Source organism: Leucopleurus acutus, assembly GCF_964270905.1.
Source record: "Leucopleurus acutus genome assembly, chromosome: 15".
Lineage (NCBI taxonomy): Eukaryota > Metazoa > Chordata > Mammalia > Artiodactyla > Delphinidae > Leucopleurus > Leucopleurus acutus.
The window spans coordinates 77,769,564-77,790,784 of record NC_139157.1 but is presented as its reverse complement, the minus strand read 5'-3'; the positions used below and the strand labels follow the sequence as shown (position 1 = coordinate 77,790,784).

Below are 21,221 nucleotides of genomic sequence, written 5' to 3'. Positions count from 1 at the left end.
AGAGCACTAGAAAGATCAACTTTAAAAACTGGCTTAAGTATTTAAGCTCTTAAGTCAGTGTTATTTGTTAGTGTTGTACCATGGTCAGAAGCACAGCATTGTACAAACAATAATAACACCTCTTCCAGAATCTCCTGCTTTGGATTCACGTCTTGAATTTACCCCAGGAAATATGTAGAGTGTTGTACTTTCTTTCTTTTTTTTCAGAAATAACAAATTGATGAAAGAAAATAAGTACAGGTTACCATTTTGAATGCACCCCTACCAATACTTTGAAGAACTGACAGTGTATTCTACAGATACATGTGCCATAGACTATGAAAAAGGAAACACTTTAGTAAAAAATCACATTACAAAGTGTATTATAAAAATAAATTACACAGCATGTGCCCATGGACCTGACAGCTTTGCAAAAGGAAGAGAAATTTATTTTGACATAAAGATTGGATTGCTCTCATGCTACGTATTTTTATATTGTCAGCAACACCATGTTCAGTTTCTACATTTGTATCCTCAAAAAAATTCACTGGAAGTAGAAAGTTATTTCCAGTCATGATCAGTAGCATAGAGGACCTTAGTGATGGTGGAGAGCTGGAGAAATACTATCCGTTCAACAGGGACTCAGAAGAAGTACACACACCCAGTGTGTGCTCGGTTTACCATTTCATCTGGAGTTCATACGTAACTGGTGGATGATGATGCTTTCTACAAAGAGAAGAAAGACACGGCATTTTCAATTAAACTGAGACTCAAATCAGTAGTTTATGTGAGGGTCAATACCATATCATTTCACTAAAAGACCATAGGTGTTAAACAAGAAAACAAACAAAAATAGGTTCATGAGCCCAATAGCTTCTCCTGCAGATCTTTCCTATTCTTGGGTAAGTTCTTTATATTGACATAGGAGCTTTACCCCTAAATTCTTGAAGATTTTTAGAAACCGCGTCTAATATTCTAACAATATTCGATTGATTTTCCCCAAGCAAAGCACTGAACACAAAGATAGTCATTACTATATACAAGTCCCATAGTGGAAACCAGACTATTGCCTCGAATTTCTGTTGTGAACGATAGTCACATACTTTTACTTGTTTATGGGTGTAGATTTGAGTTTTAATAAGGAAATATTCATTATTCCCAAGAAGTCACTAAATACAGATGACTCATTTTTGTCTCTGACTGCTGCCTTTTGCATAATTCTGCATATGCTCTTAAATCTGAATTCATTTTTATAAAAGTAAATAAAAATAGATTCAGAAATAGCAATTAGAACAGTACCAGCCACAATGAGTAATATTTCTATTTATTTGATTGATTTCACTTTTAACCTTTATGCCTTTGTGAACATTTATCATCTTTTTCTTCATTATGTCATTGAGGCCCTACTACATGCCCATCACTGTGCTGGGCATGGAACGACGCTGGTGAGCAAAATGAAGCAGGGCCCTGCCTTTGCTGAGATAAAAAGCAGAGGAAAGAAATAACTAAGCCTCAAATTGTTTCTCTGTCTGAAAAATGTATTACCTCCGGGTCAACTAATGTCAACGTTTATGAATAGCGTGAGGAAATTGCCACCTATTATGTTCATGTTAGTCTCAAATTCTTACTATTTACATTTTTTAACATGGATAATTAATATCTAAGTAAACATTAATTAAAGCTCATTATGTCATAGACCTAGAGGTTTACTTCACACTGACCACTAGGTGGAGATATTTCCATTCCTTCCCTTGACCTTTCCGAATTGAATTTGGGATAAAACAGATAAAGTAAATATATAAATGTTTTATATACTTAATAATAACTAGCTATGAAGGTTTTTAAAAGCTTTTAAGACATAGGTATGATTTTTTACTGTACCAGAAACCCATAAAAATCATTATCTCGTTTTATCTTTGGAAAATTGTTCTAGCCTCAAATTTTTTCAGGGCCTAAAATTGTATCAAAACCTTCAGGTAAAAACTAAAAACACTAAATAAAATATTATGCAGGTAAAAATCAGGGTCTCACATTAAAATGTTATTTCTCACTCAACACTTTTTCTTTTTAAAAATTTCTATAGTAGGTTTCAAAGAGGGAAAAGACGTAGGTCTCAAACCTCCTTAATAGAATTAAAGTATCTTCCCCATTTTCCTCCCTTAAGAGATCATAGGAAACATACATTTAAAAGAGTGAAGTCTAGAATTGTTCTTATTGTATACGTAATTCAGGATGCCTGTGCCTTTGTTTCCTCATTACAAAATGAGGGTATCTGATATCAACTCTCAAATCCCTGGCAGGGCTAATATTTTTTTACTACAGTACCTTCTTCTCTCCCCTTGAGTGTGCAAACCTCTAAATTCCTAGAGTTGCCTTCTCCTAATCCTAGCATCTTACAGATTCCGTAATAATAACGGCTTTTCAAGATACATGCACCCCAATGTTCACTGCAGCACTATTTACGATAGCCAGGACACGGAAGCAACCTAAGTGTCCATTGACAGATGAATGGATAAAGAAGATGTGGTACATATATACAATGGACTATTTATTACTCAGCCATAAAAAGGAAAATGAAGTTGTGCCATTTGCAGCAACATGGATGGACCTAGAGACTGTCATACTGAGTGAAGTAAGTCAGACAGAGAAAGACAAATATCATATGATATCACCTATATGTGGAATCTAAAAAACTGGTACAAACAAATTTATTTACAAAACAGAAATAAAGTCACAGATGTAGAAAACAATTTTATGGTTACCGGGGGGAAGGGGGGAGGGAGGGATAAACTGGGAGATTGGGATTGACATATACACACAACTATATATAAAATAGATAACTAATAAGAACCTACTGTATAGCACAGGGAACTCTACTCAATACTCTGTAATGACCTATATGGGAAAAGAATCTAAAAAAGAGTGGATATACGTATATGTATAACTGATTCTCTTTGCTGTACAGCAGAAAGTAACACAACATTGTAAGTCAACTATACTCCAATTTAGAAAAATAATAATAATAGCTTTACAGAATTAGTATTTGGTGAAAATACATATGGCAAGAGTACATACATAGAAACAATGTCTTGGTTGGACCATTACATCTTATTATTATTTTTAAGGTAGCAAACTGGTAATCCATGCATGATATATATATTAATGCTATTAATCAGATTATGTTACTAAAAAGACTATCTCAAAAATATTTGACAATGCCAAATAAGAGAGTTTATTTTATTTTATTCAACTTCAACAATAAAAGATGGGGTTTAATATTTATGTACATAAAATTTACTTAAAGTAAAACAAGCCCAAGTTATTTTATTTTATAACATAGAGACATATTTCATCTTGTTTCTAAAGACAGTGAGATAAGATTTATATGATAGTGGCTCTATCATAGAGACATATTTCATCTTGTTTCTAAAGACAGTGAGATAAGATCTATTTGATAGTGGCTCTATCATTTGAAACTTATTAAGCATATTTGTTAAATCTATGTTTGCTTATTATCTATGTTTTCCCCAAATCTGTAAACTGACTCAGATAAGAATCACCCAGCCAATACACAAACTTACGAGAAATAAAAAAGGTTGTTTTAAGGTATTAAATTTTGAGGTGACATTACACAGCAAAACTATCTGATGCATAAGGAGTTCATGGTTGCCAACAAAAATAATAATAAAATAAAAATGCTTCGGGGATTAATGCCATTATTTGTGTGTTTTTTTTTTTAAGACAGAATTCCCAATTCCCTTCCTTTTTTTTTTTATGATTTAGTACAATAAAATAATGTTATAGATTTTATTGAAGTTACAAAGTCAGTGAGCAAATCTTTTTTCCATCTACTACTCTGTCTTCATTTCATCTCAGAATAAGACCCAAACAAGTCATTAGGGACCTCTAAGGTGACCTAAGTACAATCAGATGTCATTCTGTAATCTAAATTTTACTCTTTACAGATACCACTTTTCTGACATTAGTAATCTGTAGAATATATGAGGAAGATTGAGACCAAAGCCACAGTTAATTACCACCTCTATCAGCAAACTCAAAATAGAGAAGCATTTAAATTTGGGGCCCTCTGTTGTGTAGGTATTTAATAACAATCTCCATTTTTCTAACTGGAAGAAGAAAAAAACCCTCTAAATCTTAATCAGCATATGTACATGGGGACACTGGATTTTTACATATATTTTTTATATTAACAGTTGACCAAAGCACTTTTTCCTCTATGTGTTTCTCTCAAGTGTTATCTTGAAGTTATTTTTCTTGAGAAGCTTCATGTAACACATTAAATACATTGTTTTCATAATATTATTGTGAAATGAATTCATTCTTTTAGTACACTAGCTATTAGATAACTTCCATGGAAAGGAAGTTTAACGGATTATCAATTCCTAATTACACTTGATTTCTGACCTTACAAAGATGACTTATTTATCCTACTTGGGTGGTATCCCCAAAACTACTGGCCAGCCAGATGACTTGAGATCCAAAGTTGTATACATAAGACAGGATTTGGGGAGAAATCCGGGGGAGAATGTCTCTTGAGTGCTACAGTGGGGCAACCTGGTAACAAACTGGAATTCTGATTCCTCCCAGGAGAACCCCTTGGCTGTGGAGTAAGAAAGATGTATTCCCTGAAAAGTCAGTGCCTTCCTCCAGAGCAGTGCCTCTGTTTATGCCCTGCCAAGCCTGAAGGGGACTCTTGAGCTCTGAATTTTAAAAATCAACTCTAGTAAATGAGACCACATCACTTCAATAGCCTCCAAATTCATATACCAAAGACAAAGCAAAGCAGAAGTTCAATTTATAGCAGGACTTTGCATCAGCAAAGGAGGGAGGGCTGCTTTATTCACAGGAAACTGTACACCAGCATCACAGAAAACATTTCCTGTTGGATTCTGCATCAGTTTGGCCAGTTCCCTGTTCCATGGCTCCTACCCCCGGGAGCTCTGCCTGGAGAGCAAGGCACCGGCTTAGGGCTCTGCCTTTCTTCCTCCACCAGCTACCAAACCCCAGCTTTGACCTTGCTGCCTGCTGGGGGGTTTATCCTCCTGCAAAAATGTCCGCATTCTCTACACCTTTCAGAAGTAGGAGTGCCTAGATATTGTTTGCTTTTAAGGTTCATTTTAAGAAACTGCTTCAGTATTCAGTCCTGTCCCTATCACATTCAGACGTTAATCAGAGTTCTGATAAAACATCTGTTTTAAATAGGAAATCCAATAAACCTCCCCTGTTGATTTGGACTTGTATTCTTCTTTTGGATTCAGCTCGGCTAATTAAAAATACTTCCGCTAATCAGTTCTGTCATTTGCTTCAGGAAACTTTGGAATCAGATGATACAAACTCTCTTGGGGTTTCTCAACCACCTAAGAGTTTATTTGCTTCCTTACAGAACATTTTCCACTCCATCATCAGGCCAAATCTTCCCCTCACCCGCCCCCCCAGGTTGCAGGAGTTACCACCAATCATCGCAGTTAGGATTGGTAGATTTTTTTTCAGGCAAGCTAATTGTTACCTCTCACACAGATTACGGTTCCCCAGATACAAGCAAATTGGAACTAGTTATTTCATAGATAACATTAATTATAAATAAAAACTAAATGGTGGGAAAATAGCTGAGTACCTGAGCCAAACATGCTCAAGTTCTACTTTTTAGACACAGGTGTTAGATGCTAGATGCCGAGATCAGCTTAGGTTGATCTAAGTCTACGGTGGGTCACAGGATAGCATGGAATATTACATTATGTGTGAAAATTGAGAAGGGCACTGTGTTTTTTAGATAAGGATAATGTTCATCAAATTGCTGTTTTGAGAACTTTGCCACACAGGGTTTCTATGTAGAGAGCTCAATATCTCAAAATCCTTTGGCAATATTATTATTTTAAAATATTATTTTTAGTCTATGTATGAATATACACTTTGCCCACTTGAAGTGGTTTACTCGTATGAAATCCTGAATAAGGTACTGGGAGAAACTGAAGCCCTGGTTTCATCATTAATAAGATAATGATACACTCTAAGCGTTGGGGAGTTTCCTGTTTTGTTTTTGTTTTCATCTTTAATAAAAGGGATAATTATCTTCTTGACCTCTAAAGTCTAGTTCATTTCTAAACAGCCCTTGGCTTTGCAATTCTGTCCATCACACATACATAATATTAGCACAAGTAGAGAGGCCAAAACTACTTTTACCAGATAAGCAATTAATTATTAGTTCTTGGGAAAAGCATTATGGCAGACTCTTTTAAGTCGCTCACTGAACAAGAGTGAAGCGTCTCACCTTATCACTCTAAGGAGGAATGCCAGAAGCATAAAGGATCATAGCTGAATGCTAAGCCACAAGCCAAGGTAAGGTGGTTTGCCAAAGGTTACACAGCCTTCCTCTGATCTCCTGGTCAGTCCTATGTCAGGAATCTAGTCCGTAGTTGAGCAATCCACCTTCTCTCCATGTTCGCCTTAATATCTATCCTCAATCTAAATCCTGCTTATGGATGGTGGTGTTTGATCCCTTAAAACGGAAGCCTCTCTGATCTATTTTAGAGGGTCCTTCATGAAACTGAAGAGCATGAAAAATCACCTGGAACTTTTTCTTTCCTGAAGTGCTTTCATGCTCCTCTGGGGGAGTAAGAGAGGATGAGCCATTCGTAAATAATTCAAGTACGTTTGTGCTTCACAGGAAGCTCCCAGACCCCCTTAGCTCTCCACACGTGTGATAGCTTCAGAGGCAAGAACTCCCCGGTCCGGGACTCCTGGCTGTTTTGCATCCATTACCTGCCACGGAGCCTTTGGAGGGACATAGCAGTAACTTACACCGTCTAGAATGGCAGCACCTGGATTTCCCCTAAATCTGCTCCCTCTTTCCCTCTGTGCTCTCACGCATGGTGTGTCAGCACCCTCCTTATCATTCTCACAGGTTTGTATTGCAAACTAAGGAGGAAGCAGGAACACCTCTTTCTTCTCCAACTCCCAGCCGTCCTCTGACTGTTAGTTTTCTTTCTCTACAGTATAAGTACCAAGTTTTTTACAGCATTTGCTGTAAAAATGTAAAAAATGACAGGCTTTAAACCCTGGCTTAGATTCTGAAATAATGGCTTGTCTTGTTCATGGAGGCGAAGTTCTTAAAAGAGATTTTGAACAGAGGACAGAACCACCAGAAGGAAGTGTCAGAGGAAGGGCAACCCAGGGAGAAGAAACAAGTTGAGAGAGTCAAGGGAAGGTGGTCTGGCCACTGTGCGGGGCATTCTGTGGGCCTGGGGGTGGGAGTCCAGGCGAGGGGAAGGGAGGGTGGGGAGAGAGGGAGACAGATCACAGAGCCTTGAGTGCCGCACCAGGGAGCTGGCTTTGCACGCTGTGGATAACGATTGGGAGGGCTTCAAATGGAGGAGTGAGATGATCGACTTGCACTTTGAAAAACAAAATGAAAAATGAATCAGGAAACGTTGAGGCTGGAGATTATGGGATCGGTTGGGAGAGTATTAGAGTCATCCAGATGAGAAGTAGTTAGAACCTCCACTCAGGCAGTGATGGGGAAAATGGAGACGTGGGTGCAGCTGCCTCAGGTGTCAGGGGTTTGACAGGGGTACGAGAGACTTGCTGAATGAGTCTCCTTGGTGGGCGAGGGGGAAGGAGGGGCCTGAAGTGGTTTCTGGCTTTCTTGAGTGACTGGGTAACTTGGGACGTTCCTCCTGATGTGGAGAATTATAGGAGAAGGAAAAAACTTGGAAGAGGGATGGAGGGGTTGTTGAGAATGGCTTTGAGAGGAACTAAGTTGGAGATGTACAGTGCCACGTTGAGTGCATGATTGGAGATAGAGGTTTGGTCGTCATCAGCATATGGGAGATAACTGAAACCATGGGAGTGAATAAAGTAACCAGAATGAGCATGTAGTGTAGGCAAATGGCTTTTGAAAAGATAAGGAGAACAGCAACCCTTAAGATGCATGCACAAGCAACATGGATGGACCTAGAGATGCTCATACTAAGCGAAGTAAGTCAGACAGAGAGAGACAAATATCATATGATATCGCTTATATGTGGAACCTAAAATATGATGCAAATGAACTTATCGATGAAACAGAATCATGTACATAGAGAACAGACTGGTGGTTGCCAAGGGGAAGGGGAGTGGGGGAGGGATGGATTGGGAGTGTGGGATGAGCAGATGCAAATGATTATATATGGGATGGATAACAGCAAGGTCCTACTGTACAGCACAGGGAACTCTATTCAATATCTTGTGATAAACCGTAATGGAAAAGAATATTATAAAAAGAATGTATATATATGTGTAACTGAATCACTTTGCTGTACAGCAGTAATTAACACAACATTGTAAATCAACTATACTTCAATAAAAAAAAAATGTATGCATACAATAACGAGCCAGCAAGGGAGACTGAGGCAGGGCAGTCAGAGAAGTTCAAGGAATCCAAAGGAGATTAGATGTCTCAGTCACAGAGGGAGAGGCGCACAGCCTCACTCTACTGTCACCCTTACAGAGATCCGGGGATTATTCTCTGAAAAAACTGACCTAACAAGTTCTGGACCTAGGCACAAGAATGGGCTGAACGCAAGGGAGTGCCTAAACTGTGAGATTCTCCACTTCATCTCCCTGATCTGTTCCCGGAACGCAGGTAGCCTGCCTCAGGAAGGTTACTGGAGGATTTTTCTCTGTAGAAACTACTGGAAGATGCGCTTCGATAGGTAGATAGATAGATAGGTGGTAGATAGATAGATAGACAGATAGATAGACAGACAGACAAACAGGTAAGCAAAAGAAGTAGAAGATAAGAAATCCAGGAAACGGAGGATTCAATGTAGGCAATAGGACCACCGCTGAGCAGCAGACGTAAAGGACAAGCGTTCCAGACTAAGTAGGGAAGCAGAGGGTTGAACTAGTAAGGCCTCCAGGGAAAAGTATGAAACTGATGTGCTTAAGTGTTTGGAAAAATTACTCATAGGTGTTTGGTAGATCTATCGGAGCATCTGGAAAAAATACAGATAGATACATAGAAAAGCACGCAGACGAAAAATTAAAGCAATTATTCTTCTGAAGGGGGAACATGGTAAGAGGAAGGAAACATAATCATAGTACAATAGTTGGCTCAGCAGGGAACAATATTTAAATTTACATTGTAAACATATGAACATGACACATGCTGGCTGCCGGCTGCTCATTTATCAAAAACTGTGTGGTGCAGTCATATTGTGAGGATGGGGAAAAGGGAAGGGAGGAGACATGTAAGAGGACCAAATTCTCAAACATCAAAACAACAACGGGAAGAAAAAGGTATCCAAAATTTATCAATTTCGAGTGAGAAATAATTTTCTCTAAGGAGTAGAGCTGAGTTTGGAAAGGGGGTGTGAGGTGATGAACGGCTGTTTTCATGTCTTTTAGCACTGGCTTGTATTTTAACTGTATATGAGTTACTTTCACAAAAATAAAGAATAATTAAAGAATCAATGGGAACAGTGGGAGTGGAGGCAGAAAAGGCCGAGCGTTGTGTCAGTGGCTCCACTGGGCAGGCAGGGAAGGGCTCAGGGCGGTAGCTATAGAGGGCTGCATGGCTGAAGGAAAAACTGTGCTGAAACGGAGGAGGCCAGAGCATACTTACATCCTGTGTGGAGGTAATAGGTGAAAAGGAGAAGCTGAAAGAGCAGAGGGTGAGGAGATAACCAAGGATGAGACTGGAGGAGGAAGTATGGGGGAAACACTGACCATAGGCTGGGTTAGGGAGGTTTGGGAATAATGCATCCCTGTTTACTGGGAAGCCCTCTCTGTGCGCATCCTGTTACCTCTTCCTCTCTCTCTCTGCCCTCCTGCTGCCCACATAAACGTGCCCTTCTCATCTAATATCCCTGGGGTTTTCCCAATCAGGAAAGTTTTGCTCTCTCCCCAGTATTCCAAATCTATGAAAGGCATGAGAAATTCAAATCTTTGTGCATCTCTCATTCTTGGACAGGTTTTTGTTTCCCTGAAATTATACTCTTCCCACACTGCACATCAAAGCTATGTCTTCACTTGTTTCTTAAAGACATTCAGCTAAGAGATCCGGTAACACCCTACCCTTAAGGAGTACACTAAAATCTCCAGACAGCCCAACTGTTCCCCATTAACCTGTCCTCAATGAAAATATAACAAAGATGCCAGTAGAAACTGAATGACTCTGTTTAAGCAGGTGACCTAGACAGGAAAGTCATTTTCAAGAAATGATCAATACCTTTTGGGCCGTGTCCCATCTTGGAATGTTTCTGGTACCAGGCATGCTACATGGCCACCCTCGTAGAATGTGGAAACAGCCAACATACAAAAATTATTCTCAGGAGGGTAAGACCAGGGCTGCCTCTGTAGCTGTGTGGATGGGGCCCTGCCTGTCCCCAGAGGGAGCCGTCACACTGAAATCTGTGGAAATAGCACCCCTCCCTCCCCAGCACGGGACCTGACAGCAGCTGTTCATAGCTGCCCTAGTGAGACCACTTCTATTTCACTACACAGTACTGTTTCAGGACAGGGAAAAGACTCTAACTTTTTCATCCCATTCACTCTTATAAAAGCACATGAAACTGCATCTTAAAAACATGTTATACTCACACATAGAAGCCGGAGTAGGAGTGCATTGAATCCTCCACCTCCAGTCCTTGGTGGCTTTCATTTCTAATATGCAGTTTAAAACCAAGCTAGCCAATAAATGTGGCGTTGGTTCTAAAATTACAAAGGAAAACTGCCACGGCAGTCGCACTTTATCATTTCTGAAAAGCGAATATGTGTCGTGCCGCCAAGTTTTCTTAGCGGTTGTCCTCTGCAGGTGGCTGTATTCCAAGATCCAGATGTATAAACATCCTGTCCACTCACGGTTAAGCTCTTACAGCCTCTCCCTGCAGATGGAATGAGCTTCCGGGCAGAACCGACATAAGCATGGTGCGAGCAGGTAAAAAAGAAAACAGCCGCAGTGACACTCGATTAGGATAAGGGTCACTGAAGAATGGCAGGTAGTATAAAACAGAACAGTGTTTCGTTCTCCTGACGCCTTCATTTGCTCAAATACGGCATGTACAGTAACACCGAATAGGCTAAATGCCAGGGAGGCATTTGAAAAACAGTGGAGCATCCTTGTTTCTGAAAGGGATAATGTCCACTTTACAAAAGGGGGGAAATTCCCTTTCAAAAAGACATGAGTCAGTATTCGAAATGGCAAGATCTGTTGTTTAAACTTGTTCAAAATCATATTTCGTAAAGCCTTTTTTTCTCAGTCTCCCTCTCCTTCCGCCTTGAAATTCCATTATTAGGGCATGTCTCCCGTAGTTGCTCAATATTTTAAAATATATTTGCTGAGAACTGAGCTGTAGGCAACAGTGATCTGATTAAGTACATGTGAATATTGTGAGGGGTCTATCTCCCTCATCCACAATTTGAGCCCAAGTTCTACAAGGGACAGGAAGAACAGTGTGGAAAGAACTCAGAGGACAGTCTCTATACCATGAAGCACGGTGACTCCCGGGCTAAAAACCAAACATGTGTCTTTAAAAAAAAATCTACCTTTTACCAAATATCAGGACTATTCAATGATTCTGGAACCTTCACAATTTAGAAGTAGAAAATAGCAACCTGTAACTTAATACTCATTGTGTTATTGTGAAGTTCACCCAATTGCCTCAAAGATTTCGACAAAGGTGCTGCCTACCTGAGACCTCAGATGCTAAGCTGGGGGTTATCAGCCTTGAGCTCATTTGTGGTTATTTGACTACCAAGCACCATGTCCACGTCAACATGGTTAATCTTCTCACAGACACTGGCGTTCTGCATTCACACACTCTTCATGCTTATGAAAACATGCTTAAAATTAACAATGATACAAACACAGGTAATAATAATACACTTCACCACACCACACACACACACACACACACACACACACACACACACAATCATGAACTGGTTCTATACTTGCAAAGTCAAGTCCACACTTGACTGTGAAAATGTTTCAATTCAATTAAGCTGTGCATGATGTCATTTTATTTCTTGGCAACAATGTATCAAAATTTACTGTCGCTATTTTCTATCCATTACAACCTCTCTTGAGCTATAAAGGGCCATTTGGCAGCTCTATTCAAACTGCTCCACAATTTAAATCAGTTGCACACTTAAATAGAGCATGAGTCTGACGTTAACGGTTCTAAAATTCCAAAATCTTTACAATACACACTCACACAAATAAGTAAAACTCTGTTTTTAGTATTCCATATTTCGTTTCCATTTTATTTCCCATTCAAATTGTTTCCTGAAATCGTCTCAGAGGCTTTTGTTTCTGCAAAACCTTAGAGGTCCAGGCCCTGTGATAACTAGGAGATGGGTTTTGTTTGGGGGGGTTTATTTGTTTGTTTGTTTCCAGCACATGAAGCAAATTTGGAATCTGATAGAGGCAAATGACAATTGTTAACCTGTTTCCTGTTTCCTCAAAGAGTTTTTGAAAAATCAATTATGGTGGAACAAAGCCTATTATATTTGATTTACAATTAGGAGCCGGCTTTGGCGAGGCTGTGATCCAGCCCCCATAGCTTACTGATTTAACTAATGGGTCCACTTTCTAGAAGCAACACTGGGTCTAGAAGTCGGGCCCTGCCTCGGGCCCAGCACCCTCCGCAAAGCACACAGCACACGGTAGTTTTGCTGGTTAGTTCTGTTCCCCAGCATCAAAACAAATCCACAAAATAGGAAAGACACATGGCTATTAGTTGATTATTTTATGAACAAGATATTGAAAACTTAAATTAGTACATGTAGAGAGTTGGCACGAACAGAGGGCAGCAGTAGCATCTGCACGACATACCCCCTCCGCCACTGCCCTCAGCCCTTCCCCCCTCCAGGAGAGGTAGCGCTGCCGGCTGCAGATTTCTTCAGCTCTATTTTCATAGACTGAGTCTCAGCTCGAGGCTCGAATTTGGTCAGATTTCCTGCTCCTGGGGCTGCCACTACTGCCTTTCCTGCTTTCATACCTTTTGACATAGGAATGCGGGTGGGTGTAGGCCGCTGGGATGACCCGTCTTGTCCCGACTGTAAGAGAGAAAATACAGAAACGCAAGGGCAATGTTGGTGAGTTTCCCCCGGAAATGCCATCAGTCTGAGCATAAGCAGGGTTCTTGTCACAGAACTACCCGCAGACGACCCCTCTCCAGATCAGATTATCGTTAGCAAGTTGGAGTTGGTGTCTAGTCCACTTCAGTCGCCCCCCTTCCCCTCTCCCAGAACATCTGTGCACCCTTCGTTCTCTTCTCAAGCCCCTGACCTACCTCCTCGACCCTTACTGAAGACAGCCTTCACTCCTACTTCACAGAGAAGCTGCAGGACACGCTGCGTATACTCAGGCATCTTTACTCCTACTGTCCCCCAAATCACCTCACTTGCTTTACGTGAAGCAGCTCTCCTTTCCCCTCCTAAGGAGGCCAGATCTCTTTTTTGTATTGTCACTGCTGACCACACCCCTTTTTTTTTTTTTTTGCCATGCCGCATGGCATGCAGGATCTTAGTTCCTCGGCCAGGGATGAACCCGTGCCCCCTGCAGTGAAAGCTCGGAGTCCTAACCACTGGACTGCCACAGAATTCCCCCACAGCACCCTTCTTGAAGTGCTCCTAAAACTCTCCTGCTGTGATTTCTTACTTGGGTCTCACCCCTCCCCCTCCTGTCTCTGACAACTCCTTTACACTCTGGCGCTGGCTCCCGGTTCCAGCTTGCCTGCCTTCTAAACGTGGGTGTCACCATGCTCCATCCTTGGCCCTCGTTTCATTTTTCACATTCACCCTGAGAATCGCCTCAGTTGTCACCCACATGTTGCTGAGTCCCAGGACCTCGAGTCTTCAGTGCTCTCCTTAAATGCAGATCCAGATTTCCAACCGCGTGCTAGACATTTTCAGTGTCCCTCAGGCATCTCAATTATAACAGGCCCCAAACATTACTTAACTTCTCCCCCAAACAGTAGTCCCCCTGAGTTTCTCATTTTATCCACCTCTACAGCCAAGCCAGAAACCTCAGAGCTGCCCTCTGTACTCAGTTTGTCATGAAATCTTCAATTCCGTCTTCAATATATGTCTGTCCTCATTTTCGCTACCACAGTTCAAGCATACGCCATCTCCAGCCTACAGAACTGCAACAGTATCCCCGTCCTCGGCCTCTATTTATCCTTTAAATGGTTTTACAGACATACCTAACACATAAATAATGTAGTTTTAAAAATCATTACCTTGTTTCTGGGTCCCTTTGTCTACTCTCTGAGATTAAATGTCAGTTTCATAAAAAGACCCACACATCTTCCGTATCTGACCCCAGTGTGCCTCTCCTTTTCTGCTCCTGCATTTTGTCTCCAGCCCCAGCCGCTGCAGCGCAAAGGGACTGCTCACCTTCCCCAACAAGCCAGTTCCTCACATCGCCAACGCCATCGCCGCGCCTGTGCACACGCTGCCCTCTCTCTGCATCTGTGAAGACCTCTTCCCCCGGTGAAGCCTTCTCTGCTTGTTCCTTTGTACATACCCCTCTCACAGAACCACTAAGGAGGTTTCAATCCTGCCTCTCCCACTAAGAAGAACTTCAACACGTCCTCTTTACAGTCGGCACCTAACCCCATGCCTAAAGTGCTGCTAATAGTCAATAAATGTTGAATAAATGCACAAATGAACTAACCACACTATTCGATTTCTAAGAGGGGTATTCCCAAACTTTTTGTTGCCCTTGATCTTATGGGATCTGATATACCTGAAGTACGTGAATCATCATTTAGGCCTTAGAAATCTTAGACAGTTGTTTTGAAATCCTATTTGTGTAGGGGCTTTAGTCAGTAATCCAAAGTGTTGCTGCAGAAGGGAAGCCTAGCTTGACCTGACCCTTAAGATGGGAATAAGATGTTCCAGCAGAAGATCTGCTCTAAATTACAACAATTACACCTCCACTAGCTTTTATAAAAATCCAAGCTACGCTGTGTTGCTGAAATAAAAGCAGCATTGAACCATTTGAGAAGGGTGAGCAGTGCTGAATGCTATTCAGCTCCCATGGAGCCAATAACAAAAAGCTTCACTGGCAAAGCAGTTAGTGAGTAATTCACACTTTGGAGCCTGTCTTGGGTCTATGCTTGTGCACAGAGAATTAAAGTAAATTATAGTGAAGATATGGGAAAATGAGCCACAGTTTCTATACTTAAATAATAAGCTTCCTCTCCTTCTTAAGAGTTTCTAATATATGCTGCAGAATTTATTCAGAGATTGGGAATCATAATTTCTAGTCTATTAGTTTAAACTAATATCTAAGTAGTGCATGTTCTTCTATAATTTCATCTACCAGTTGTCTTCAATAAATGAAGAAAATCACTGGATGTATTTTGAAAAATAGAATTTATTTTTAAGTTCTGGCTTTTATACTTTGGACATGCTTTTTTATAACCCTTCATTTAGCCTCCCAGCTGGTACTAACGAAATATTTATCGAGCACCTGCTGTCTGCACGATACTATTAATACAATGTACTGTTTAGAAATATAAACTCACTTCTTTTTTACTTTAAAAAAAGTTTTGGATATAATAATCTTTTAATCTTACTTTTCGAATAAAGTATGACTATGACCATATGTAAATGTATTTTAAATATTTTAGGTTCTTGAAATATAACCCAGGAATAGTTTATTTATTTATTTATTTTTATTTTTTGGCTGCATTGGGTCTTAGTTGCTGCAGGCGGGCTTTCTCTAGTTGCGGCGAGTGGGGGCTACTCTTCTTTGCAGTGCGAGGGCTTCTCACTGTGGTGGCTTCTGTTGTTGCGAAGCACGGGCTCTAGGCACGCGGGCTTCAGTAGTTGTGGTGCTCAGGGCTCAGTAGCTGTGGGGCACGGGCTTCATTGCTCTGTGGCATGAGGGATCTTCCCGGACCAGGGCTCGAACCCGTGTCCCCTGCATTGGCAGGTGGATTCTTAACCACTGCGCCACCAGGGAAGCCCAACCCAGTAACGGTTTTAATTATTTTCTGCATATTGACCATTTCTCCCCAGTCTCCATTTTTCAAAATACTGTAAACATAAAAACCAAATTTTAAACCTCATTATTCCCATATGCTGACACTGCAAGAGGCCATCTTTGCAAGGATTTTTGGAGTCTTCATAATTGATGTGAAAGAAAAATTATCCCTCATAATTGGCTCAAATTCATAAAGTACTAAGGCCACTTTTTACTCCTATTTCTTGATGTAGACAGTCCCCTAGGAAACAGCTCGTAGTGGGTTCGGGTGGAGCCGAGGCACGTGCTTTTGCTGTATTTTGGGCACTGCGTTGTTCTCACTCCCCCCGCACACCCCCGCGCCCCCCGCCTTGGCGTGAACTTTGGAGCCCCCTCTACTCACCACTGACTGGGTTCCTCTGGCCGATGAGGTCGTGACCGGTGTAATGGTGATGGTGCTGGTCACTTTGCTCGCGCCAGGGCGAGGCGAGACGTGGCTCCTGGGCGAGCGAAGGACTGTGCCGGTGGACACCTCCTTCTCCGCGGCCACGCTGACAGGTCGGACAGTAATCACCGGGCTTGCTCCCTCAGCCGCAGTCCCAGGGGCCCGCTTAAACTGAGAACCTAAGTGAATGTGAATTTTATTGTCTTCCGTGGTTATGATATTGGCATTGGAGTTGTACTTCCGGACTGGGGCTGGCACAGTCTGCTTCTCCGGGGTGACCTTGAGGACAGTCCTTCCCACGGGCATTTCCTGGGATTCGGAAGGGACGGTGATGTCCGCCGGGGCCGCCGATGTGGACACGGTCATGATCTGAATGGGGGACGTGGGCCTATCCGCAAACGGCCCTCTTCCGCTTTCTGGTGTCTTCTCTCTGGAGAAGGTAGTAATTGTGACTGGGGACATGGCTCGCTCCGCGCTGAGAGTAGCATCTCCGCTTTTCTGTTTCTGAGACATGACATTTGGTGACGGGATAATGGTTATCCTCGGTTTCTGATTCCCTAGGGTGGGAATGACGGTGGTACTGGAAAAAAATTCTTCTGCCGTGGGGCTCGTAATCTCCAAAGTGGCAGTGCTGTTCTCATGGTCCGGCGTCACTCGAATGTGCAGGGGCTGGCCCTGCTTGGGCGAAAGAACCAGCTCTCCTGGGTGCCCCGGGCTGGAACCGGCTCGAGGCCCCTTCTCTTGAGTCACCGGGGGCCCATTCTCCCTTTTCCTCATCCATGGAATCCAAGACTTCCTCATGGTGAGCTCGTTGGCCGCGGGCGGATACCTGTCTAGGACAGAGGAACGTTCCACAGGTTTCTTCAGCCCCACCTGTCGAAGGTTACTCATGATATGGTTTTCTTCTTGAAAGGATTTGCGTATAAACACTGCTGGCGTGTCCTCCTCCGCCGCTTCGCTGCCGACTGCATCCGTCTGGACGCCGGTGGACGTCACGGGGACATCCACCATCCTCCTCCCATTCACGCTGGGTCGGAGAGCGCGGCTGTACCGCTTGGACAGCTCCAACTCTTTGGTCAGATTGAGGACCTCCTGCCCCATGTTCTTGTTCTTATTTTCTTCTTCCATAAATCTTTGCTGAAGGACAGAATAATCCACTTGGAGCTGAGAAAGCTGATCTTCTTTGTTCATCAATTCATGAATCTTCTCTTTAAGGGCTTGGACTTCTGCTTTTAAGTCTCGACTTTTAGCTTCTTCCAGCCGAAACCTGTGTCTCAGCTCAGCTTCCTGGCTCACCGCCTCACCTTTCTCTATTGCTTTATTCTTGGCGATTTGGTGTTTTATCTCCTCCAGCTGCTGAGAGAGGAAGTTGGCCTTATCCTGCTCGCTTCTAAACTTCTGCTCCAGCTGGCCGTACTCATCTTCCGTCTTCATCAGATCCCCTTCCACCACCTCCAGTTGCTGGAGACGTTTCTTCAGTCTCTCGATTTCAAGTGTTAGCTCCTTAATTTTGTTACCTTCTGGGCAGGTGAGCTCAGGTCCTTTTCGAGACCTTCCTCTTGTTATTTCTCTCTCCACCTCTTCTATCCCATCAAGTCTCTTCTTTAATAAGTCAACACTGCAGCTTAATTCAGAGGATTTTTCTTCTTCACTTTTCAGTTTGCCTATTAACTCATCTCTCTCTTTTGTCAAATTGTATACCTTTTCCTCCATTTCGGATTTCAGTTTTAAAAGCTTCTTACTTTCTTCGATGAGCTTTTCCGTCACATCCATAACCTTGCCTTGTTCCACCTTAAAATTTTTATTGAGTCCATCCACTTTTCTCTCTTCTTGCTTTATTTTTTCCATCATGTTTTTCCTTTCATCAACCAGCATCACGGTAAAGGACTTCAACTTTGTCAGATCGTCTTTCAGGCTTAATTCAGCCTTTTCCAATCGACTTTCAGAACATTCCAGTTCTTTAACCCGACTCTTGACTACCTCCAACTCATTGAGCAGGTCCTTGGTTAAGTTCTTTTCTTTCTCCAGATTTAAATGCAGCTGGGTGCACTCTGATTTACTCTTGCTGAATGCTTCTTCCAACTTCTCCAGTTCAGACATTCTCACCTGTAACTTCTCGACTTCAAGTCTGAGCTCTCGGCTATGGTGCTCCTCCTCCTGCAGCTTCTTCCTCAGCCCCCTGCACTGGGATTCGGTTTTCGTGATCTCCTCATCTTTACCCTCCATCTCAAGTACGCGCTTCCGAAGCTTTTCCACCTCTGCCATGAGACTGGAGTTGCCACATTCCCCTTTGGCAATTTTATCTCTTAGCTCCTGAAGTTCTACTTCTGCCTTTTGAAGATTTTTGTTGGTCTCTTCCAGCTCCTCGATTCGTTGAGTCAAGCCAACCAGCCTAAGTCTGAGCTGCCTGTTGTGAGACTCCTGATTGGCCAACTTAGCGCTCATCTCTTCATGCTCCTGGGAAAACCTCGAAGCCTTGTGTTCAAAATCCACTTCCAACTTGAGCAATTTCTGCCTGTCTTCTTTGGATTTAGAAGTGATGGCTTTGAGCTTTTCTTCCTCTTCCCTCAGTCTCTGAGTCAGGTCCTGTACCTTCTGGCTTTGCAGGCCAAGTTGCTCGATATGCATCTGCCTTTCATCCACCAGCATGAGTGCAAAGGACTTGAGTTTCACAAGCTCATCTCTCAGTTTGTTGAGCCGCTTAGCATTTTCCTTTTCTTTGCGGGCTTGGTAAGCCTTTTCTTGTTCAAGGAGTTTTTTCAACCTAGAAAACAAAATATATTAAAACATTCTATTTTATTGCATTAAACTTTATATATTATATCATACATAAATATTTCATACACATATTAAAAGATTAGTCTGCAAATAAGTTTCTCTTAGGTATTACATAAAAACAAAATAAAATGCTGTTACAATAAATCCCTTATCAATTACTGCAGGATGAAGGTTTAACAAATAGCCATTAATGAAGCTAATCAGAAGGCAGGATGCTGGCTACCGGTACTGAAGGGTAGCGACTAGAAGGGGGCACGAAGAGGGCTTTTCAGGTACTAGTTTCTGTTTCATAATTTGTGTGCGCAGGGCGTTAGCGATGGGAAGAATAGGATGAATTGTGACAACTTTGCAAAAGATAACGTGGACTTTGTGACTGCTTACTAACTGGTAGGAAGGGAGAGAGAGAGAGAGAAAAAAATGACTTCAGTGCTTTGGGTCTGAATAATTGCAAACAGTAATACTTTTAACAGAAACAGGAAAAACAGGTGAGAAAGGGTATTGGCAGATATTGAGAACTGAAACAACAGCAAGTTGAAAAGTATACCAGACGATAGTTAACAATACTGTACTGTATACTTAAAATTTTTTAAAGAGGGTAGATCTCATGTTAACTGTTCTTACCATGATTGAGACAAACAAACAAATAAATAAACGTGCCAACAACTAGAAATGTAGTGCTCTGAAAATAAGTCCTATAAATTTTACAGGTCATGTACACCTTAACCCATAGCCTTAATGCCTCCCCACTGTCTCTACTCCAGTCCAGGTACTCAACATCTGCTGATAATTCTGCAACAGCCTCCAAACTGGTCCCCTCACAACCTCAGCTGTGCCACTTCCTAGCTGTATGATCTTGGAGAAGTTATATAACCTCTGTGTATCTCACTTTTCTCACTTATAAATTGAGCATCAAAATAGTAGCTAATTCATAAGGTTTGTCTGAGGTGCATATCGGTTAATATATGGAAAGCACGTATAACAGTGCCTGGCCCATAGTAAGTGTAGCTAAAACTACACTTTATATTATAAATGTATAATTATATTATTATTATGTTTATGTTATCATTATTATTATTACTACTTACTCTCACCCAAATTCTAATATAATCACGTCACTCCTGATAAATGGAATATTTATAAATGGCATATTTCCTGCCACGTCAATAAACAAAGGGTGTCACAGTCATCAACAACTACAGCCCTCCAACGTGAGCCAGTGAGCCCTGAGGAAACTCAGGGCTGAAAAGAATACCTGCCATCTAGCAACCATCAGACTGCAGCCACTCCCTGAAGTGAGCCCTGAGGAAACTCAGGATGTGCAAATACAGGATACTGGCCCTAGGTAGCTGAGGTGCCTATCAAAGGAATGATTTCAGTGAGCCCAGACTCTTGCATCTTCCCATACACAGAAAAGCGCTACATTCCTTAACCTGAGATACCTGGTTTTCTTTAATTAACAATAATCTTTTAACATTCCGACTACCTGCCCTTTTGTTGCAAAACTCCTATATGTCCTGGCTCACCCCTCGCCTCCTTGGAGCAGTTTCTCAGTTATCTGAAACGCTGTCTCGGGGCTGTAGTCCACATTTTGCCTCCAGTAAAGCTTAATTTGCAACTCTCATGTTGTGCATTTTTTTAAGTCAACACTCCCATGGCTTCCTATTGCTTTAAGAATAGAGGCATGAAATCCATAACAAGGCCCAGACTGATGTGATTCCTGACCACCTGGGCAGGTTGATCTCAAGCTGATCTCACCTGTTATCTAAGCTCCACACATTCCTCAAATATGCTGGACCCTCTGCTTAGAAGTACCTCCTTGCTCTTCCTTTCTCTCTGACACACACACACACATACACACACACACACACACACACACACACGTGAACATATCTGGTTGACTTTTTATCCTTTGAGTCTCACTCAAATGTCACTCCCTTCAGGAAGCCTTCCCTGACCAAACTGACTAAGTCAGAGCCTCTTAGAAACTGTCATAATACCCTGCACTCTTCTTTTATAACACTTATCAACTTATAAGTTTTTCAT

General features: G+C 41.8%; 1 protein-coding gene across 2 annotated transcripts in view; it reads right to left on the bottom strand.

Annotated features, from left to right (window-relative positions):
• Positions 1 to 664: 664 nt before the first annotated feature.
• The window catches only part of FILIP1 (filamin A interacting protein 1), a gene marked incomplete at both ends in the record, with an annotated part of 224,567 nt that continues 204,010 nt past the window's right edge, over positions 665 to 21,221 (bottom strand). Inside the window, 3 exons of one of the 2 annotated variants that reach the window (XM_082855685.1) lie at positions 665 to 705; positions 12,981 to 13,038; positions 16,359 to 19,164. In XM_082855685.1, the coding sequence (XP_082711811.1) occupies positions 665 to 705; positions 12,981 to 13,038; positions 16,359 to 19,164 (2,905 nt within the window). Of the gene's footprint in view, positions 706 to 12,831; positions 13,039 to 16,358; positions 19,165 to 21,221 lie in introns of those variants that run through there. The other variant, XM_082855684.1, reaches the window with a different exon arrangement.